The 22,326-nt window shown below is 53.4% G+C and overlaps 1 protein-coding gene across 1 annotated transcript in view; it reads left to right on the forward strand.

Annotated features, from left to right (window-relative positions):
• The window catches only part of LTBP2 (latent transforming growth factor beta binding protein 2), a 71,898-nt gene that overhangs the window by 40,098 nt on the left and 9,474 nt on the right, over nucleotides 1-22,326 (forward strand). Inside the window, exons 9-24 of the mRNA XM_086462977.1 lie at nucleotides 7,488-7,562; nucleotides 10,532-10,654; nucleotides 11,114-11,278; nucleotides 12,486-12,716; nucleotides 13,286-13,308; nucleotides 14,770-14,809; nucleotides 15,198-15,293; nucleotides 16,320-16,445; nucleotides 16,623-16,751; nucleotides 17,163-17,282; nucleotides 18,195-18,314; nucleotides 18,512-18,634; nucleotides 18,832-18,957; nucleotides 21,443-21,565; nucleotides 21,876-22,001; nucleotides 22,099-22,221. Coding sequence (XP_086319103.1) covers nucleotides 7,488-7,562; nucleotides 10,532-10,654; nucleotides 11,114-11,278; nucleotides 12,486-12,716; nucleotides 13,286-13,308; nucleotides 14,770-14,809; nucleotides 15,198-15,293; nucleotides 16,320-16,445; nucleotides 16,623-16,751; nucleotides 17,163-17,282; nucleotides 18,195-18,314; nucleotides 18,512-18,634; nucleotides 18,832-18,957; nucleotides 21,443-21,565; nucleotides 21,876-22,001; nucleotides 22,099-22,221 — 1,869 coding nt within the window. The remainder of the gene's footprint in view (nucleotides 1-7,487; nucleotides 7,563-10,531; nucleotides 10,655-11,113; nucleotides 11,279-12,485; nucleotides 12,717-13,285; nucleotides 13,309-14,769; nucleotides 14,810-15,197; nucleotides 15,294-16,319; nucleotides 16,446-16,622; nucleotides 16,752-17,162; nucleotides 17,283-18,194; nucleotides 18,315-18,511; nucleotides 18,635-18,831; nucleotides 18,958-21,442; nucleotides 21,566-21,875; nucleotides 22,002-22,098; nucleotides 22,222-22,326) is intronic.

Consider the following 22,326-nt stretch of genomic DNA (forward strand, 5'->3'; position numbering starts at 1 on the left):
AAACAAGGAAATGCCCCATACAGGCCTCAGCCCCCTCCTCTTTGTCCCCAGCCTTTGCATACATGGTCACAGCTTTCTCCTCCCCATCCCACAGCAGTCTCCCCCCTTTAGGAAGCTATGCTAGGTATCACTCAGTGGTCAGAGCTGTAGCAGTGATTTGCTCTGCTGAACTTAGATTTTGATGCTTCAAAATGTGTCTCTAATCAAACAAGACATGAAAACAGGAACAAAATGCCCTCACGTGCTCCTTGCAGTCAGCCAGCCAGTAGAAAAAATGCACTTAAGAAATGCCTCCTAGCTTCCACAGCTCAGCACATGTCCTGTGTCCCAGCAGCAGCTGAAACACAAGGGAGGCTGTCACTGCTGGTCTTCATTGAGTGGACAGATGCTTGTCTGGCTTTTTTTCAGATTAAATCTATGGGCATATGAAAAATGTATCCCCGTGGGTCTTCTGCCTTCCTGTGCCGCAAGAAATCCAGTTCTCAGTCCCTTTGGCTTTGGGTGATAAAGTTCCCCCTTGGATACCAAATGGCTCTTGTTGATCTTGGCTGGAATTCGGGCTAGTTGAAGGGGTTGTTTTCATCCTCTGTAATCATGTGCGAGTATCTTCCTCCTTTGGCTACCTCCGATTGACTGCCGTGTAACCAGCCCCACATGCAGGAGACCACACAGTGCAAGTGAAGGGAGCTGTAAGACAGACACTCGACGGAGACAGCCTAAGAGAGCCCAGCTGTTGTGGAGTGAGAAGCTCAGGAGGCTGGCATGCTCTTCTCTGGCATGCTGTCTTCACACAAAAAGATCTCACCTCAGAGTGAAGCCAGGGAAACCGTCTTTTCTCCGTGATCTTACTGCTCTAACAGAGCCATCGAGCACTGTGACGTCTCATTGCCCTGAGTGTCCTCTTCCAGGGCTCACAGGTCTACGCCTGTCCAGTGGGAAGGCATTGCTCTGCATTGTTCCTGCCTGGAGACCACATCCCATACTCACATTCCTTCTGTCTCCTGGTCTTGCTGGCCTCTGTTGTGCTCACTCACTCAAAGTCACTGGGCTGTGGTTCAGTGACCTGGTGTCTTGTGCACAGAGATAACATGTCCAGTGGATGTTTCCAGCTTTCTTCTTGGCACTGTGGTCTTCAGAGGGAACTTCTCCTTGCACTCGTGTGTCCCAGGGAGGCGTGCACCAGAGCAGACTTGACAGCGCTGGGAATTTAATTCCAGCAACCAGAGACAGAAATGGCAGAAGCTATTTCAGTGTAAACACTTACAAATGTACAGAAGTGCAGCCAGGCAAGAGCTAGACAAATGGAGAACTTGTTTGGATTGACTGTCTGCCCGAGACACTGATTGTTAGTAGAGTCTGGATATGTCCGGATGTCTCCGTCGACTGCAGCTTTCATGTTTGGTACGTGTTTGTGTGCGGAAAGACATCAGAGAAGAAGAAGAATCAGAGGCAGGCATCTGTCCTAGTGAACCTGCCATGACCAACCCCTGCTATTTTTTGTGTTTCGCCCAGCATCAGAAAAGCCAAGGCACTAGAATGCTTTGTCTGCATCCTAAGGAGACCATGTTAAAAGCTGAGTTCAGAATTAAGGCAGGGGTGGGGTTAACCTGGCCAGGACTCTCTATAGCAGGTGTTACATTAGTCTCAGAGGTTTCCTTAGGCTCTGCTCAGACTTTTGGCTGTCTGATTTGCTGCTGGCAGGGTGTATCAGGCTTCTTCAGAGAAGTGGGCACAGAGATGGGTATTCAAACAGGCTGTAGTAAAAGTTGCTGGGATCTTGCTGTTGTAGGTGAGAGCTGAAGATGGGACCCCCAGGATATATCAGAGACAGCCCTGGGAGAAAGGGGACAGCCGAGAGCTTGTTTGCTCCTTAAGCTGTTGAGGCAAAGGCTGTCACTCAAGCCATGAAAGAAAGGGATAAGTGAGAGTCAGGGCCCTGAAGAATGGCAGGACACCTGCATGCTGTCATGCAGCTGCAGTCCTTCAGTCTGTCTCCAGCTAGAGATGGCTGGATGAAATGTGCTGTGCTGCAAGATAGGATAAATCAGATGGAGACATCTAGTGACCCTCCTGGGTCTTTAGCACTTGGAGGAGGCAGTGGAGCACACGCTGAAAGGGTAGAACAGAGAGATAGGAGCATATGGGAGCTGGAAGGTAAAACTTGAAGACTGATAGTGAGAAAAGGGAATTGGGGGCTGAGGAAGCAGCTGTAGTAGAGATATTCAGAAGTGGCTGGGAGAAAGCCCAAGGACCACAATGTATTTGAGCAGTGCTGGTGCACTGAAGAAATGTCCCATCCTGTGGCAAGCTCAGTATGTGAGGCTAGTAGCAGGCACGCTGCTGGGCAGAGCTACTCCTGCTTACCTGCCAGACCACACGCTATTTTGGGGTATACAGTGGTCTGTGGAGAGAAACATGCTGGAACAAGGTCAAGAGGTGGTCCACAGAAACTAAAACCAACAAGTCCCAGGCTGCAGGTCGGCACAGACCCCAGGGGTGGTGTGGATTTGAACACTGTTTTCCTTGAAGCCTTGGCCCTCCTCAGGCACGTTGGGATAAAGGAAACTGCTAGCAGAGTTCTGCCCAGAGTGGGTCACAGCCCTCCTCTTCCACCTCCTCGCTGTCCCTGCGACTACATACCCTTGCGACCAAGCAGTGCTCCAGGAGAATCTCATACCAGTGACGGACACCATCTCCAGTACTGCCTAGAAGCTACAGGTCTTACCTTTCCCCGTGGGTTTGGGGGACTTTCTGGGAGCACCAGTAAACCTGCATCTTCCAGGTCCTGGTTTTTCAGTGCACCCTGTCCCTCATTAGGCAGTCAGCCTAAGCGTGGGCCGGCCTGAGCACCCACCGGTTGTGCTCACTGCGGATCTTCCTGGGCTGCTTTCTTTCCTCCTGCCTATGGGTTTTAACTACATTAAGAAACAAGTCTTTGAAGGCTATTGTTTTGTTTTTATTCTCACTCCCCATGTTTTTTCAAGTTTTTTGTCCTAGAGAAAAGTCTGAATTTCACTGGAAAGTTGGATCTTGTAATGTCTGGCTTGGCGTCCACAGCACTCCCCAAACAGACCTCCCACCACGAGAGGGGTGGCAGCTCACCCATGCAGCCGTCAGCATCAGAAACGCTGAGCAGCTCCACAAGCAGCACACTCCCCTGTGCTGTGCCTGCAGGCATTGGAACAGCCACAGGAAGTCCCTTGAAAATAACCCCCCTGGTCTGCTCTTGTTGCGATCAGATTGGGGAGGATACAGGGAAAAAAACCCTGGAAATATGGGAAGGAGGCTACGGAGGGGGCTGGTTCTGCCACCCCTACACCATGTGCCACAGGGAGTCTGTCCGGGACAGTAAAGAACGGCTAGAGGTGGGGAAAGAAGCTGAAACCTCTGCAAGGTTGTGGCAGTACCACAGAGAGCAACGCTTAGTCTGGGGAAGATAGTGCTTGCTTTGCCCATCATTCGTGTGCAGGATCATGGTCTCGGCACCCAGCAGCAGTGTTGCAAAAGTGGGGTTTTTTTTAGGTACAGAGGTATCTTGTCCCAGCTGGGAGCCACTGTGGGAACAGAATGAGTTTCTCCCTGTTGAAATGATTTCAAAGGCCAACAGTAATTACCAGTCTTTTTTTTCCTTCAAGCGTCTTTTCCACTTGAAGATCTTTATTGACCATGAGTAGAGCAGAGGGCTTAGTTTTATAACGCACATCAGCACTGGTGAATGCCCCCCCTCACCGCTGCTACTGTAGCCTTTGTTAGGGCATTGGAGAAAGTCTTGCTGGAGCCTGCCTGCCACAGACCACCTGGAGGAGAGGAGAGCAGTCATGAGAGATCTGAACTGAAGGATTTGAGTTCCTCTTGTCCATTCTGCCTGGGAACTCAGCTTATCCCCACAGCCACAGCCCTGCCCATTTCTTGGTTTAGAATCTCCAATACATTTTCTCTCTGGAGGCTTCTGTGGGGTCTGACCTGCTCTGCTCTTCTGCCAGTGAGTTCAGCAGCTGAGGATCTCTCTGCAGTGGAGGCTGATCTCCTCTGCTTCACACCAAATCAGGCTGAAGTTTGACTGGGTCCACCACCCCCACCACTCAAGACGATGCACTCTGGCTCCTTTCATCTCCCACATGCTGGAAAACCCAGGGCAAGCAGAGGCACCGCTGCCACCCTCCTGACTGCAGGTTCTGTGCCCACTGGGGTCCAGCCAGGGCAGGGGTTCTTCTGTGGAGCTGAGCCAGGGTCTCCAGAAATGTCTGTGAGTCCTGAAAGTGGCAAAGGAGTTCAACAAGGCAAGATTTCTCAGAGAGACAATGCCTTTTGCATGATAAATGGAAATAGTTGAAAGAAATGGGCTAGCTTTCAGCAGCCAAGCATTTCCTCACTTTTCATCTGACCACAAGCTTGCCTCTTCCCCTTTAACAGAGTGATTTTGGCTGGCCTAATATGATGTATTATCTCACCCTACAAACCTTGCCTTACTCAGGCTGTTGTGGCTACCACCATTAGAAGTGGTTTCTTCCTGCTTCACCATCAGCCTGAGCTTCTTCATTCTGTCTTCAGAGAGTGTTTGGAGAGCCAGGGCCCTTCGGTGAAGCCTTTTCTCCTGGGAAGTGATGGAAAACTAGCCTACATTCTTAAAGATCATCCTGCTAGGCTGCAAAATCCCTCTGCCCGATTTCCTTGCATTCATTTCCCTTCTTATTCTGCTCTGCTTGAGTATTATTCTAGCTGGGGATAAAGGTGCTGGTGGGAGTCCTGGGCTGTGGCTGCTTCGCACTCACCTCCTTTCTGGATCTGTGAGCTTACTGCACATATGATCCTTTGTGCAAGCCTGGCCCCACTGGGGATGTCCGGTGCCTGCAGAGCTTGCAGAAAGCAGCACTGGGCAGTGGGATGAAGCAGATCTGGAGAGAGGTATGAGGAGAGCCAAGGGGGAGTCCTGGTGTGCAGGTATCTGGTGAGCACATCACTTGGTGAACGCATTGCTTGGCAAGCACATTGCTTGCTGAGCACATCGCTTCAGCACTGCACCCAGGGGGCTGAAGTGCCCAGGAGGCAAGGCTCTGAAATCACACCCTTGAATCAGGAGCCAGAGCTCCCTGCACTCAGCAAGCCTGAAACCCCTCTGCCCGACAGATGCAGCTCAGCTGTTCCATCCTCAGCCTCAGGCTCTGGGACAACCCCTTCCTGGAGAGAGTGTAGACAGACACAGGAGGCCGGGACCCCTCTGGCTGTGGATATTGACAGATTTCTGCCCTCTCCGATCACCAGATCAGTTTTTTCCCTTTGGTGGGTTCCAGAGGAATAGCCTCTAAAGCCAATCTCCCACTCCTGCCAGCTGCATGGGAGAGGGGTGGATGCTGATCCCCTCTGCAGGAAGCTCAAGTGTCCTAGGCTGGTTTTTCAGGGACTTTTGGCTACCTCTGCTGTAGTTCGGCAACATCAGAGCTTGTGGAAGGAAATGGACCTCTGCTCAAGTAACCAAGTACAAAGCTGAGAGTTAATAGCTTACATCCTTCTACAGCTACATGCTACCTTCTCTTGCAGCAAGGTCCTGGCAGAAAGAGAGCAGCCTCCATCCAGTACTTTAGAAACTGCCTTGGTTCCCCTTGGTACAGAGATCTGCTCACATTACATTACAGTTATTCTTTCCAGGGAATGCGGGTTTCTTTGCAAAATTAAGACATTTCTCCACAGCCTCATGAGTGATTTGCTGCAGTAATGAGCTGCAGGTTTCTGCAGACTGGAGTTGTACGAGTGCTGAGGTGTCACGAGACCTGCACACTCACCCCCCATCACCGGTATCTTCTGCCTCACCCTCTCCCCAACAGCATCTGGTGGAGGGATGCTGCAGTATCTGTTTCTCCACAAAGGCTTTTCAGAGAGGGAGCAGGGCTCTGACACATGTCATCGCTGTTTGATCTCCAGCGTGCTTGGCTCCCCGTTGGAGGGCTTGCACATAATGATGCTGCTTCATTTGAGTGTCTGTTATCACATCATGCTGAGGCTGACAGATGCTTCCAAGCACAGTTAATGCCTGTCAGCAGCCCTGAACCCACAGGCTGTGGTGTGGGAGGACCTGGAATCCCACCGGGGTGCTGAGCCTGGAGCCCATGAACCAGAGGTTGTTTTTCCTTTCCCAGAAGGTTGGAAATGTACTCAGCAATTCCCAGTGTCATCAGCAACGCCTCACCCCTAACATCCAGATATTTGTAAGCACCTCCTGCTTACAATTCATGACTGAACCATTGAAGGGGGTGAATAAATTTTTTGTCTTAATCATTCATCCAGGCGCTGAGGATCTTTCTGCATCCAGAAAACCTTGTATCTTCATTTAATATACCTGGGGAAACCAGGCTTTCTATTCTCCTTCCTGGTAGAGGCTGGTGAACAACTTGTTCTTCCAAGTGCCTGTATCCTAGGAGGCTGGTCCCTTAATTTTGCCTTTCAAGAAGTGTCCTAGAATGGCTTTAAAATGCTTTATAGGGTCAAAGTGTCCAGGACAGAGTCATGGATGTCCCTGTTGTCTGCCAGTGGTGCATTGTTTGTATTCTTAAACTTTGCAGGCTTTTTCCAACCATCTCCTGCCACAAGGATGGTCTCAATTTGTCCCCGGTTCTCCAAAGCTGCAGTGCACTAGGAATCTGCCAGATTCTTGATATGGCTATTGTCATGGAGGGCTTTCCACATACGACACCAGGGTGTGAGCTACTGATGCCAGGCAGGAGGAATTCGAGTAGTGGGAATAGGGCTGGACAGTCACTTAGTTGTTACATGCACTTCTTGTTTCCAAGCATAAGGTCCAGAAAATTAAAAAGAAACCCCACCCTGGGAAAATCCCATCCTTAGGCAAAGTACCCTTCTTCCTACCCCACCCCATGCTTACTCACTTCCCAACCCATCACCTCCTGGATTCCCTTTCCCTTGCTCCAAAATACAGTGCCTAAATTTGACTTCCTTGGAATTTATGGGCCACATTTCACTTGCCTTTAAAAAATTTGGAGAGATTTAATTGTGCAGTTTATAGGCTATTTTGAAACTCACAAAACTATTTTAAGTAGCAATTTGAAATTTTCTTTGATGAGAGTGATCGGACTAGGAAATCAAATGCAGTAAAAAAGGGGGGAAATGTAATAAACAGGCCCTGAGCTGTTATTTCAGCATCTTGTCAAGCACCTCTGTCATTCCTTTCACTCTGATCCCCCTTGTCATGTGCCACCTGGCTATCCAAGCTGGCCTGGGAGGAGCCGAGGTGACACAGTGATAGATAGGAAGCACAGGCAGCACCTCTGTGTCACCAGATTGGCACCTGCCAAGTAGCAGAAGACACTGCTTGGGAAACGTGGCTGCTCCCACCTTTCCCTCTGCCCTGGGAGTCATCAGAGGCCCATCCAAGGCAGACCTAGGGACCCTTTCCCCTCCACAAGGAGGGCAGAGGTAGGATGCTGGTGACTGACTCTACTGCTGATGTCCCACACTGTTTGCTTTCTTCCCAGCACACCCTGTGATTGAGAATGGGCAGGTGGAGTGTCCCCAGGGATACAAAAGGCTGAATCGGAGCCACTGCCAAGGTAAGGATGCTGCTTTCATATCTCTCTCTCTCCTTCAGTTGTAATCATCTACACAAATGAAATGCAATTGTCTAACTCCTTGATACAGATCTGCAAAGAACACTACTTACAAAAAATCCTGTGCTTTCATCAAGAATGAAGGAAAACCAGGTAACACTGGGCTACATGACTCAGCTGAGAAGCATAGTCAGCACATAGTTGGGCCAGCACAAGAAAACTCACCAGTTAAGTCCTACTGACCCAATAAGGACCTATGTTGCTGCTCTGCTATGTGTGAGTGTACAAACACTTCTCCCATAGTCTGAAACAACAGAAATTCTGTTGCCTGAAAACATTTGGGAAGGTTGTCAGCTTGTTCAGTTGTTTATTTACAAGTGGCAGAGTGCCATAAAAGCGATTCCTGTCACTTGTCCATGCTGCCAGGCTGCCCTGCCTGCCCCATGCTGCTGGGATCTATCCATTTCTCACTACCACGGTCCCTCAGCTCCATATGAGGAAAGCGCCATTTCTCCGCTTTTCTCTCTGGTTCATGTTTATTTGGCATCTCTTGGACCCACAGTGCTCCTGGTTTTCCATGCTCTGACTGAATTGGAATTTTGTGGTACCATTCTCGTGATTCACGATAAGCTGAGAGGTGTCATCTCGAAGATGCAGCAGGGAGCCTGGGCCCTGGCCATGCAAACCCAGGGCTGGCAATCCAATGACTCATCTCTTTTAGCTGGGACTTTCCACCATGCTTACTTAATTAATGATTCAACCTCCCCACATTGTCCTGGGGGATAATTTTCAACAACACAACAGCTTCTATTCTCCTCGGTGCTCAGATTTCACCCCTTGTGCAGCCACAGACAGTGCTACGGGCATGAGGAGCTACCCAGAGACATCAAATAGGAGTAAAAGGACCAGAGCAGCTAGAGGTACTCATGTCAGAGAGTAGAGACCTGCAGTGCCTGCTCTGAATTTGCGTCCTCACTGGAGCAGGGAAAGGCTCAGAGGAGTAGAGGGAGAGGGCAGTGTGGAGTTGGCTAGGATGTTTTTGCACAGGAAAAAGGATGAATCAGAGATTTGTGCCTCTGTGTGCTCCTTCATAAGGTGGACTGTGACAGATGGGCTGGAGAAGTACTGTGCTGCACACACTCTGCTGTCTTGAGGTTCTTTTCCCATCTCTGCTGTTGCAGCAGAACATGTGTCAGGAAGCCCAGCACCTCACTTCAGGGTCCAGAGTGAGCAATGTGGCTGATAGACTGTGGGTGAGGCTACACAGGGCCTTCTCTCACCAGCCTAGGTAGGAAGGGAGCCAAGGGTCTGGACAAGGGCTGATGGCTCCTGAGGCAATTGCCTGTAGAAGACAAGCTGAGCTAGGAAGGAACTGGACTCTGGCTTTGCAGGCTGTCATCAAAGCACAGATGAATGACTGCAGGAGGGCCCTGGCAGAAGCTTACTTTCCTCTGTTTTGTATGGATAGAAATGGTTGTCTCTGGTGCATTCCAGCAGAGGGACAAATGGTCCATCTCTGCAAGATTTCCTTTCCTTTCCTTGCTGCATCCCATTGAGCAGGAGCAAGGCTGCAATGAATCTGAGTTGAGAGTGTCTGGCAGACCCAGACAGGGAACCTCCCAGTGCTTGTGGGACCAGCAGGAAGGATGGCACTGGAAGGAATAATGTAGTTGCTAGACATGAGGCAAAGGTTGTCTTGGAGGCTTGGTGGTAGGGAGGTGTGCATGCACAGCAATCACTGCACAGGACCCACACTGGCAGCTTGGTGTCCCTATATCCTTGGTGTCCACATACACTTGGTGTCGATATATACTTGATGTCTGTTGCTGACTCATGTCCTTTCTGCTCTCCAAGCACTGGGGTAAACCAGCCTGTACCTTTCCACCACAGGCTGCCTGACCCAGTGTGGCTGCTTCTGAGGATCACCGGCAGGCTGTGTGGGGTGGGAAAAAGCAGCCAATAGAGTGTATGGATCTCGGTTTGTGGTCCCTGAGGCCTCTTCTTGTGGGCTAGCCCCATCCCTGGCATGCTGCAGGGGGTAGGAGTGCATGGCCCTGAGCACGCCTGCCTGGTTCTGTTCCCTGAGAATTTCCACTGTGGGTGGGTCCTCTGCTGCCAGTGGATTAGAGGGGTTGGACTGAGGCTGGGACATGGCCCTGTTTTAAATTAAGCTCATAAAGCCCAGCCCTTGGTGCTTGTTTGTTTTGTGCTCTCATTATTCTAATCCATTCATTCCCTTTGCTTATGTGGAGGCCAAACACTTTGTCCAGTTGGTGTGCCAGAATGACACAGCACTCTGACTGTGCTGGGGAGTGACAGGGATGAGTCCCAAGGCTCCACCTGAGACCCCAAGCCTCTTCTCTGAGTGGAGTTCCCAGCACATTTGGGGTCTGGCCACTGGTTGTTCTCATTAACTCTGTCCTGTGCTTGGTACAGAGCAGGAAACCATTATATTGTGCAGCCAAATCCTACTTCTCCCTGGCCTGCTACACAGCCCTGTCGTGTTGGTACTTCCAATTGACTGAACATCATGACCTTGTCTTTTGGCCTCTGTGTTCTTAACCATGTATGGACAGCCGGTGAGGTGAATGGGGGAGCACAGGACTGGGGAGGACCTCTCAGGTTATTAAGTCTGAACTCCAGCTGTCACAGCTGTCTGTGTGACATCCCCTCTTCCACCAAGCAGTGATGCTTCAGCTCTGAGGTATAAGGTAGTGCTGGGAAAGCTGTTCCTGGACCTAGCTGCTCTCAGTCAGGCTCTTACAGTATCTCCATTCTTCCAAGTATCCCAGCAGCCTGCCTCTGCACCCCTTCCACCTTGAGACAGTCTTTAGGGCACCACTGGGTGCTCTCAGGGCACCTGAGGTCTCACCAGGGCCTTGTACACTGGCATCTGAATGGGAGACACTGGGTGGTGGGTTCAGTTCACCCTCAGCTTCCTCACATCTCACCAGGTTATCTTCTGTCCACAGATATCAACGAGTGTTTGATGCAGGGCCTGTGCAAAGATGCTGAGTGTGTGAACACCCGTGGCAGCTTTCGCTGCACCTGCAAGCCTGGCACCATGCTGGACCCATCCCGTAGCCATTGCATCTGTAAGTGCTCCAGGGAACCCCTCAGTTTGGGAAGGGGCCTGAGCAGGACCCCAGCTGAGCGGAGGCTGCAGCTTGCTTCTCGTCTCTTTCGACTGTCCTGCTTTTGTGCCAGGATGGGTCCCCATGCTGCAGGCTCCCTTCACGCCTGGTCTTCTCCATGGACATCTCATGGCCCCTGTGGAGCCTGGAGGGGACATGCCTGCAGTGCAGCAGCAGAGGACACAGCCTCCTGGGTTGAGAGCTCCCACAGGAGCTGGATTTGCTGGGGGCTGGCACTGTTGGGAGGATGGCCCAATGGCTGAAGGCCAGGAGTGTTCTGGGGAGAGGGCTGGGCAGCCCTCAGGACAGGGTGGGAGGCATGCACAGAGAAAGGCCTGAAGGGGAGAAACTGTGTCCCTGTTCTGTCTTCGGACAGTGTAGAGCTTGATGTCTGGCACTGACCCTACTGTTGTGTTTCAGCGGACAAGGCAGTGTCGATGGAGCAGGGGCTGTGTTACCGCTCAGCAGCTGGAGGCATCTGCTCCTTCCCCCTCTCCCACCGCATCACCCAGCAGATCTGCTGCTGCAGCCGCGTTGGCAAGGGCTGGGGGAAGAACTGCGAGGAGTGCCCCCTGCCTGGCTCAGGTGAGACGTGCCCGCTTTGGCTTGTTCAGCTCTGGCTAAGCTGGAGGTTGGGCTTGCCTAAACTTGCTGCCACGCAGACGGCTGCAGGACCCGAAGCTGAGCAGTGCAAATGCTGGCCTGTGAGATGCGTACAGCAGCCCTGGAAGCAGACCTGGATAATACTGGGAATCCCTGATGGGAAACCTCTCTGTACCAGAGGGAGAGCACAGCCATATCTGTGCCTGGGTTTGCTTTCCTTGAGGAAAGGCTGAGAGACCTGAGAGGAGACCTTATCAACACTTATAAATATCTAAAGGATGGGTCTCAAGAGGAAGGATGGGGTCAGGCTCTTTTCAGTGGTGCCCAGTGACAGGACAATGGGCAATGGGCACAAACTGGAGTACAGCAAGTTCCACCCAAACATAGGGAAAAACTTCTGTACTTTGAGGGTGACTGAGCCCTGGAGCAGCCTGCCCAGGCGAGCTGTGGAGTCTCCTTCTCTGGAGATATTCAAGAACTGCCTGGACGCGATCCTGTGCAGCCTGCTCTAGGAGAACCTGCTTTAGCAGGGGGGTTGGACTAGATGATCTCCAGAGGTCCCTTCCAACCCCTACCATTCTGTAATTCTATGATTTTTTTTTTTTGTTTCTCGTACATCTTCTGCTGGGATGAAACAGGTGAGGATGAGTTTGGCATATCTTAGCATGGGGTAGGGTGGAGGGGAAAGCACTGAAATCCTCAGGGCTGGGAAAAATCTTCAGATGGTTTGTGCGGAGCATCTTGAGTGATGTGCAAAGTGCTCAGTGACGAAGCACCACAGGTGTGTTTTTATCTGCTCCCTTGCTCAGCTTGGACCTTCCTGTGGCATGATCCCTTCCTAGCAGTACTGACCCAGGCGAGGGATTTAGTTTTTGGTTTCTGGGAGTACAAGCCAGTGCCTGTTAGAAACCCACCCTGCCCTGTGAGCTGATTCCTTTTGCTTGAAGCATCCACCCACTGCAGCCCAGATGTGTTTCTACAAGGATTTAACCCTTAGAGATATCCAGAAAATGATAGGATCGGAGAAACTGGTACCTGCATTCACATACATGCATGTCCACCTTCACTCCTTTCTTCCACTTGTCCCACCATCATGTCTGGCTGCAGGAAGCCAGGTAGGTGATCCCTGCACCAGCCTCTTCCTTCCATCCTCTGCCCTATAAAGCTTTGATTTGATTTTCCATCACAGAAGCCTTCAAGGAGATTTGCCCAGCAGGACATGGCTACACCTACTCCAGCTCTGATATCCGCCTGTCGATGAGGAAGGCAGAGGCAGAAGAGCTGCCCTTCAGCTTGGAAGAGCAAGGGGAGAGCAGCAACTGGACGTTGGACCGGGCAGCAAAGAGACAGCAACTGCAGGACAACCTGCGTGGGAGCATCCTGGAGGCATTCCCCCACCCTGGCACCTCAGCAGGAGAGGGTAGTGTGGGGTCTACTGCTTAAAGCTTCTCCATGCGGGCCTCTAGCAGGGTGGGCAAATTCCCAGGTCCTGCCATGCCTCCATGGATGGACTTCTAGATGATAAAGGCTTTCTACATCTCTATGAATATGTAACGTGTTCTTCAGCCCTACTAGTGTTCCTGGGCCATGAGACACCACATCTTCAAGCCTTGGAGAGGAGGTTGAGTCTTTCAGGCTTCTGCAACCACATCTTTGCAGTTGGTGCTGGCTGGCCAGCCTGCCTCCACCAGGACCTCAGGTCTGTGTGGCAGCCCTGGCACTGCAGTCCTTGGGCTTTTGTCCAGCCCAGCTGGAGGGAAGTATGACCAACTCCTTGTGCCAGCACCTGCTGGAGCGGAAGCTCCTGCGGTCTGCACAGTGCCAAGAGAGGAGTCCGGGTGTGTTTGCTTTGGGAACAAGCTCTTGCAGAGGATCTTGAGGGATTGAGCGGCAGTGTCTTAAAGGTGGGGTGAAGTTAGGGCAGCCAGGGTTTGAGGAGGATGCCTGCCTGCCTTATCTCTACTCACCATCCACTGTTTCACTTTCCAGGTGAAGTTTCTCCTGCTATGCGAGTGGATAAGGTTTGTCTTGCTACATCTGGGTGCATCTATGGTGGCTTGATGGGCAGGAAGGGGGATGTCATAAAAATACGTGACAGGGAGGTGTGAAACATGTTCAGAGGGAGCACTAAAGAAAGCAAATAGCTGCTGCCAGAGGGAACAGTGTACAAACTGAGAACCCTGTCACCCTGGCTGAGTTGCTGTGGTTGAAGGCACTGTGCAATATGCCTGTTCAGCCCTTGGTAAGAGGCCATTAGCTCAAACCAACAGGAGCCGATTGCTCTGCTGCGCTAGTTCATGGTCAGCATTGACTCCAGCCAGCGTTTGCTGAGGTTGGGGTAGCAGCCCAGGCTGAGGCTGGACCTGGCTGAGGTGTGCGTGTTCACTCCCTGCTGTCGGCATGGGCTGGCTATAGGGCTGATGGGCAGCAGGGGAAGGGGAACCGCAGCAATCAGCTTGAGGAGTGCTCCTCTCACAGAGCCCAGTGTCATGTTCAAGCCCAGCTCACAGGCAGGTCTCCCTGTGCTGGTATGGGTGCAGCAGTAACTCCACTGGAGCAGTTGGGGTGGGGGTCTCCCACACTGGCTGTGTGAATTCACCCTGTCTGATGGGAGCAGCCTGGGGACTGATTCTCTGCTAGGCTCCCCCAGGGCTGGGTTTCTTTATTATGAGTCTCACTTGAAAAATAAGTGTCTCTTGATCCCTGCTGTCAGTAGAGGTTGGGCAATATCTCTCCTGAGCATCTCTATGGCCCCTTGCTATAGCAGCCCAGCCCTCAGAATGTACTTGGAGCTCTTCTGAGAGAGGGGACAGCAGTGGCATTGTCACTGCTTCATAGACATGAAGTGACTTAGCCAAGGACATGTGAGACATCTCAAGACAGGGCAGAAATTTGAACCAAAGCTTCCAAATTTGAAGCAGGAATAGTCTGGAACTTAGGTTGCTCAGCCACATGTTTCTTCATCCACTGAGGAAAGATCCTCAGAGCAGAGAGCCAGGCTGTGCTCCAGCATCTCCTTTGGCAGCCATGGGTTTGCCAGGAGGGGATGCTGAGAAAGAGTGTCTAGCACCAAGCACCCTTCCAGTAGGTAGCACTCTTGAGGCAGGTCAAAGCAGCGGCTGTCCTCAGCCCTCCAGAGCTGCCGGTGACAGTGGCAGTATTTACTGTGCCTGGATCCTCTTCCCAGGCACCTTGCAGAGATGCCTGCCTGGTAGCAGTGCCCTGGGTCTCACCAGCATGGTGTGCTGGCACAGCTCCTCTGTGGGCAGCCCCCCAGGCATGGCCAGGTGCTGTGTTTTGCTCAGGAGGATGTGCTCAGGACAGAGTGTCCCTGCCAGCTGCACCCAGCCATGCCCAGGATGGTGTCTTGGGGAATAAGAGGAGCCAGGAGGTGGGTGGGAAAATGTCTCAGGGATGCTGCATCCCAACTACATGCATGTGGATAGCAGTGGTCCTATGTTTCTGTCTGTCAGGGCGCTGCTGATGCCACCGCAGAGCCCCTCACACGCAGAGGTGAGCACTGGCTGGCGGGAGGGGAGGTCAAGGCGGTTGCGGGCAAGATGACAGGGCAGTGAGGAGGGAGGAGAGCATGGCAGCCCCTGGTGCTGGGCAGGATGGACTCCTGGCTGGGCTGGCTGCAGGGCAGTGTGGGGGACCAATGCCACACTGGGGTGGCTGATGTGGGACTGTAGGGATTCGGGGAGGTGGTGGATCTCCAGCAAGGATGAGGAGAGGGTATGTTAAATAATAAGATGATGAGGTTGCTGCAGCCACCCTGTGGCCCCTTCCCATGTGCTGTCTTGGGGCTGTGGGTGTGGGGACACCCAGAACAGCTAAACTTTGGGTGGGCACCTCTGCCTGGGATCAGAAGCTGGACCTCACATCTCTTCTTCTTCCTCAGCAGAGGAAGAAGAGTCCTGGCGTGGTCCTCACCAGCCTGGCCCCACCACCACCTGGGATGCTGCTGCTCCAACACAGATGCCAGCACAGGGCTTGGGTGTGTGTCCACTGCTCCCAGGGATTTCCCTCCTCTCTCTCCCTGGCACTATGGGGAAATTCTGCCCTAAGCTCTGCTCAGGGGCTCTCACCCTTCCCCAGCCTGTCTTCCCACATGCCCTTCTTGACTTCCCAAAGAAAAGTCCCTGCCCTACCACTCTGGGGTGTTGTCTGGTCCCAGCTGCTGCCAGCCAGGGAAAGCCGGGGAGGCACAAGAGAGATCCCTTAAGCAAAGTGTTTGGATTCTGGATCCTTCCCCGCCTGCAGTTCCCTTGCCTGGCGCAGCAGTGGCTGCTGGGTGAGGGGGATGACGCCCCCGCTCCAGTGGCTTTGGCCCAGTTCCCCCAGCGGAGCTGACTCATCGGGAAGGGGGAGCGCAAGGGGAGGCATGTGGCTCCCAGGGCGGCTTGTTTACCACGACGGAAACAAGGACGCTCTTGTTCCAGGACTGCTGAAGTGTCTGGGAGTGTGGCCCCTGCCCTCCGCCGGGGGCTGGAGCACCTTGGGGAGTAGGCCTGGCCGAGGCACCTTGCTGAGGAATGCGTCTTCCTCAATAGCCTTTTGTTTGGAGTTGGGCTGCCCCCCACCTCCCCGGCTGGCTCCGTGCCTAGGGGTGCTCATGTGTAGTGCCCCGCTGTCCCCCCACTGCCACCTGTGCCCCACTTAGCAGGGCGGTGGGGGGGGGAGCCCTGTTGTCACTTCAAAAGGAGCTCCCTCACAGGTGCCAGGCTCTGCTGCCAGCCCTCCTACAAGGCATGAGGCTGGCAGACTTCCCCACCACCCTTTTGAGGGGCTGTGATGCAGGTGAGCAGTGCAGGGGACTGGGGCATCCTAGCTGGTCTCAGGCCAGAGGAGGCAGCATGATCTGCCCTGTCCTGCAGGGTACCTGAAGAGCAGCAGGCTTAGCACCGCTCTCCAAGAAGGGGAAAAGCAGCCTCCCCTGGCATGTTGCTGGGGACACAAGGCAGACACTAGACTCCATGCACCCTTTCGGTGCTGGCCCCAACCCCATGCTTTCTTCTCTCAGGGGTTGGCAGCTGTGCCTCTTCACCCCTCTCCTGTGGAGCTGGCGCTTGCGTGCTCACCCCGGAGGGATACAGCTGCTTGTGCCACCCTGGCTACACGTTGGACCCCAGCCGCCTCCACTGCATCGGTAGGTTGGCACCACCTCTACCTGCCAGGCCTCGATGGACCGTTTGGCCCTTCAGGCTCCTGGGAGAGGGTTTTCTGGCAGCTCTGCTGAGCCCCTGCCTACCTGCTGCACCACGGGGCTGGCAGGCAGCTGCAGGTGGTGACTGCCTGTCTTCCTTCCTTCCTTGCCTGAGCACAGATGAAGACGAGTGCATGAAAGATCCTTGTGCTGGAAAAGGTCGCTGCATCAACAGCATGGGCTCCTATTTGTGCCTCTGCTACTCTGGGTACACCCTGGCTGTCTCAGAGGGCAAGCAGAGCTGCCAGGGTAAGTGGTATCCACCTGGCACAGGGCTGACACCTCTCCAGTCTCCCACCCTTGCACTCTCATGCACATGCACATACATGTGCACTCATGCACACGCATATGCAGACACCTGCACACACACATGCACACCCACCCTCCCTGCAGGCCTGCCCATGGACAGCTTGGTCCATGGGGAACACCGTCTCCTGCTTGCTCAGGAACAGGACCTTGCCCATGATGATCTGGGCAGGAGCCTGTGACACGAGCCTTGATCCCTGCTTCATGGCAAGGGCGGTGCTAGGGATGGAGGAGATCCCTGGCATGGGTCCCCTGGGCAGAGCCTGCTGCAGGTGGAGCAGCTCCTCTCCTGCACCCAGCCTTCCCCACACTGGAGGGAGAAGCCTTCAGGACTGTCTCCCTGTCTGTTGCCAGATCGAGATGAATGTGAGCAGCCCTCTACCTGCCGAGGACAGCGATGCATCAACACCCCTGGCTCCTACCGCTGCGAGTGCAAGGAGGGCTTTGCCATGGGCCCCAGAGGACAGTGTGAAGGTGAAGCTTGGTGCTCCCTGTTCCCCTGTCCCTCCAAACCACCCTGTGCAGGGCTGATCACCTTCTTTCCTCACCACTCCACGTCTTCTCCTGGAAGGGAGTAAGGAACCCCCGCATTTGCCCTCCCTGAGGGCTACCTGTCCTCTCCTCTGCCTGCAGGAGAGGCAGGCTTTCCTGGGCAGAAAGGGGAGTTATCCCAAGATCCTCTCCCACTTCCCCAGGGAGATCCCCCATGACCAGCCCATGCCAGCTTCCCATTGTGGGAGGAGGTGCCCATCCATTTTCATGCCACTTTGACTTTGTCATCAGACCCTCGTGCTGACAAGTGGACTGCAGGGAGAGAAGGCTGCAGAGACTCAGGCCACCTGTCCCCACAGCATCCCATTCACATGGCACGACCTGGGCCCTTCAGAGCATTCGACCTTGTGAACATACAATGTGCCTGATCAAAGATCCCCCTTTCTCAGTAGCTCCTCTCCAACAGAGAGTGGGAGACTATTTTAGGAGGCAGTATGGGAAACAGAGCATGCACAGAATGCTGCTCCCCCACACACAGCCTCCAGAAAACACTTGCCTTAAGGACTTTCTGAGCTGGAGGCTGCATCCTAATCATAGTTATGAAAGTCCCTGATGAAACAGCCCTGCACAGATGTTCTCTGATCCCTTTCTCTGCTCACGCACATTCCTGGCCTTGGCAACATCCTGTGGCAGTGAGTTTGCTGCTGGATTATGTCAGCCCTCAGGTGTGGGTGTAGGATCCTGAGTGATAAGTGGGACTATAAGAAACATTGCCCAAGCCCTGACAAACTTGTCTCACCTCCTGTTGGGCATTGCTGTCCCCCAGAGGGGACATCCTAGAGAAGGCTGCACTGTTCACCTTTGGGAGCCTAAAAGGAGTGTGTTTCTTGGCAGATATCAACGAGTGCGTGGATCCCAGCCCTTGCCGCAGCGGGAAGTGTGTCAATACATTGGGATCCTACAAGTGTGTCAGCTGTGGAGATGGCTACCGGCCCAGGAATGGAAGATGCATTGGTGAGGAGCTCAGGCTGCCTCTGGGTACCCCTGTGACAGTGCTCCCTGCAAGCCTTAAAAGCAGCAGGGACACAGGCAGCACCCTTCTCTCCTGGGCAGCCAGCCTGCATGGCCAGGGCACAGTGCCCTCGTGGCTTGGGTGGCAGGGATGGCCCTTAGCACCCTCCCATGCCATATTGCCCTCTGCTGTGTTGCAGATGTGGATGAGTGCCTTGCGGAGGGGACTTGTGCTCACGGACGGTGTGTCAACCTGGATGGCTCCTTCCACTGTTCCTGCTATCGGGGCTACAAGGTGGCACCTGATGGGAAGAGCTGCCAAGGTACCGGGGAGCTGTGGGTCCAGGCCCTCTGAAGTGTCATGCACCCAGTCCAGAAGTTTTCCTAGGCTCTTCCTGAGTGTTTGGCTCTGTCTGAGTCCTGGCCGCTATGTCGGCTGGCTCTCTCAACACACCTGCCCCAGTCATGGTTACTCCGCATCCTTCACACTCATCCTGCTCTTCTTCATGTGCTTATGCAGACATCGATGAATGCTTGGCCCAGACCACCTGTCCCTCCGGACTCTGCCTCAACACCGAGGGCTCCTACTCCTGCATGGCTTGTGACGCAGGCTACGCTGTCTCCAGAGATGGCAGCACATGTGAAGGTATCCCAGGGACAGACGAGCAGGTTCTGGAGGGAATGAGGGAAGAGACATTGCCATTGCTGGGTTATTGGTGGGGCCTGGTGACTTTTTTAGCCTCAGGATCCTTCTCCAGCTCTTTAGCTCTCTGATCAGCAAAGAATGTGGTGGGCTGCAAGCGGATGTCACCTAGAGCAGCAGGAGGGTGATCTTCCTCACACAGGAAATGGGGGGTGGGGGTGGGGGTGGGGTGTGGGGGGAAGACTCATTGATGAGACTGCTGGACTAATGCTGACCTGGGGGATGCTGTCAAAGGCCAGAGCAGTACAGGAGGCCTGGAAATATGGGCAGAGAGGATTTGTGTGTGGCTCAGTTCAGAACTGTGTGCCTGGGAGCACATGCCCCAAATATAGTTCCTCAACAGAGGGAGAAACCTTGGGTCTGCAGCCAGTGGAGAGACTGTGGGCACACAGGTTTCATCGTTTTTCCCCAGCCCCTAATGTAACTTGGACATGTTTTAAAAGGGAAGCTTAATCCAAGGGCTCTGCTGTGCCAGGTATGTGTGGCAGAGAGTTAACACCAGCATCGATCTCTGTTGGTTGCATTGCTGAGACATGAGAGCACTCTGTTCCAGCCTTACAGCCCCGCTGCCCCAGCGAAGGCAGGGAAGCTCCCTCCCCAGTGAAGGCAGGGAAGCAACCTCCCTGGTGGCTGCTCCCAGGGGAGGTTCTGGGCTTGAGATGGCTTGATGAAAATTCCCTGTTTTGGGGCAAGAGAAGGGAGAGGACAGAGCTTGCAAAGGTATTTTTTTAGAGATTGGCCATGTGCTGTGAATTTCTCTCTGAAGCATTGCAGAGCTCTGCAGCCTGCACATAGCTGGCAAACAGAAGATCTTGCCTTTGATGTGACTCTCAGAAGACCCTCCCTGCATGGGGCCCTCCAATGGGGGAGGAGAGGGAGGCTTTCCTGTTTCTCTGTTTTGGTGTCTGAGAAAGCCAGTGTGAAATTAGATTGTTTTCCATCTGATTTTTGGGTGCAATGTAAGAACCATGGTTTGAGCCCTTCCATCTGCCCTTCCCCTTTTCCAAAGACTCCACGTGAGCCCCTTCTCAGCCACCTTGACCCAGCCGTGTCACAAGGGCACCTTATCAGTGTTTGATAATGTTTGGGTCACACTGACACGATGGCAGGATGGCACGTTCTTCCCTGCCTTGGTTGGTGGCCTTGTCTGTGGATCTGTGTTTCATATTTGAAAAAAGATAAGGGTTTCATGATAGTTTTGTGATAAATAAACTAGGTTATGGTTCATCTCCAGAAGGATTTAAGAACATTGCTACTTGCAACCCTTTGAGCTGGAACAGCTGGGAATCCTGCCCTGAGGTGGTAGGAAAAGATGATCTGATTGTTTAAGCCTGTGGCATGCTTAATGCTCTGGGAAGGGAAAGAGAAGGTCCCTGCCCTGCCCTCAGGAGCTGCCAGTCTCAGGGCTTTAGGTCCTGGCAGCGAACAAGAGTAGAGCAGGACCTTCTTCACTAGCATGTCTTCTGCTGCCTGCACATCAGCCCATCCTTCTGATTAGAAGCATCCTTCAACGCTCCCCCTACCTCATGGGCCTGTAGGCAACGGCAGTCTGCTGGCATTTTGCAGCCCTCTGTTAGAGGGAAGGTACTCCTCCGCTCTGAGCAAAATCCTCAGAGTACCAGCAGGCTCTGGACAAGGCCTGGGGGAGTTGCGTAGGAGACGGTTTATGGGGAGCTCTGCAGCTGGGTAAGAGCTGAAGTAGGCCCCCAGCCAGCTTTGCCAGAACATGGACATTGTAGGCAAGTCTGGTCCTGGGTTACTTTCCTGGTGTTTGCTCCTGTAGGGATGGCTGAAGAGAGGGTTTGTCAGCAACTATGGCTCTGCACTGGCCTCTTGGTGGTTGTGGTACCCAGTGCAGAGCTCTGCTGGAGGTGGACACTGGGGCTAGCAGTATTCCTGTGTGCACAGAATCACAGAATGGCTGAAGTTGGGAGGGGCCTCTGAAGACCATCTTGTCTAACTGCCCTGCTCAAGCAGGGCCATCTAGACCTGGTTGCCCAGGACCATGTCCAGATGGCTTTTGAATATCTCCAAGGAGGGAGACTCCACAATGTCTTTGGGCAACCTGTGCCAGTGCTTTGTAACCCTCACACTAAAAAAGTGTTTTCTGATGTTCAGACGGAACCTCCTGTGTTTCAGCTTGTGCCCATTGTCTCTGGTCCTGTCACTGGGCACCACTGACTTGGTGCTGGGATCCAGTTTATCCTGGTCCCTACAATGGAGGGCAGTGAAGGGGCTGGGTTGACTCCTCACACCCCAGTAACAGCGAATCTCTGCCCTTATCTCACTGTCGTGGGATGGTCTGGGAGGACAGCTCAAACCCACCTTTCAGGCCAACAGCTGAGTGACAGCTTCTCTGGGTGGGCATCTTCTCCAGTGGTGGCAAGAGCTGGGGCTTCACTCTGTGCTGTGCCATTCTGCTTGGCAGATATGGATGAGTGTGAGGACCATGATGTTCGGTGCCTGGGGGGAGAGTGCAGGAACACCCTGGGCTCCTACGAGTGCCACTGCCAGGCTGGTTTTGAGCTCGTCAACGGCACCATGTGCGAAGGTACGAACCCCATCCCTGCAGCCTTCTGGGCCATACAGCCTCCCTATGGATCCCCCTTCTTTCTCAGCAGGGAGGATGCCAGTGCCAAGGCAGATGATGCCACCATGCATGGCACATCATAAGGCTGTAACCAAATGCAGGATCACTGTGGACAGGGAAGATCTCTGTCTCCATGGCGAGAAAACCAGGGGCCAGGCACCCTTTGAGGGCTGCCTGTAAGAGACTGGGGAGAGGGAATCCATGTGGCTTTGGAGAAGGATGTCCCCCAGGGCTGGGTGAGTGCGTGGCCCTGACTCTTCTCCCTCTGCAGATGTGAACGAGTGCCTGAACAGTGAGATCTGCAGCCCCAATGGCGAGTGTCTTAACAGTCACGGATCCTACTTCTGCATTTGTGCTCCTGGCTTCTCGAATGCGGATGGCGGAGTCAGCTGCCAAGGTGAGCTGGACGATGGCAGGGACATAGCTCAGGTCCTGCCCTCTTCTCCCTCCCTTGCTGTGAGATCCAGGCTGATGATTTTGGCCTGATTTTGCAGATGTGGATGAATGCACAGACAAGTCCCGGTGCTCTCAAGGCCAGTGCCTGAACACAGAAGGCTCCTACAGGTGTCTGTGTGAAAATGGGTTCAAGCACTCCCAGGAGACTGATGACTGCGTGGGTGAGAGCTCATCGTTGGGGAGACCAGCCACCTGGGATTTGGGGGGATGGATGCAGCCAGTGCAGGGGTGAGGGTGGTTCTGCTCCCAGCACCCAAAGTTGCTGG

The sequence above is a fragment of the Leptosomus discolor genome, chromosome 3, assembly GCF_034619465.1.
Source record: "Leptosomus discolor isolate bLepDis1 chromosome 3, bLepDis1.hap2, whole genome shotgun sequence".
Lineage (NCBI taxonomy): Eukaryota > Metazoa > Chordata > Aves > Leptosomiformes > Leptosomidae > Leptosomus > Leptosomus discolor.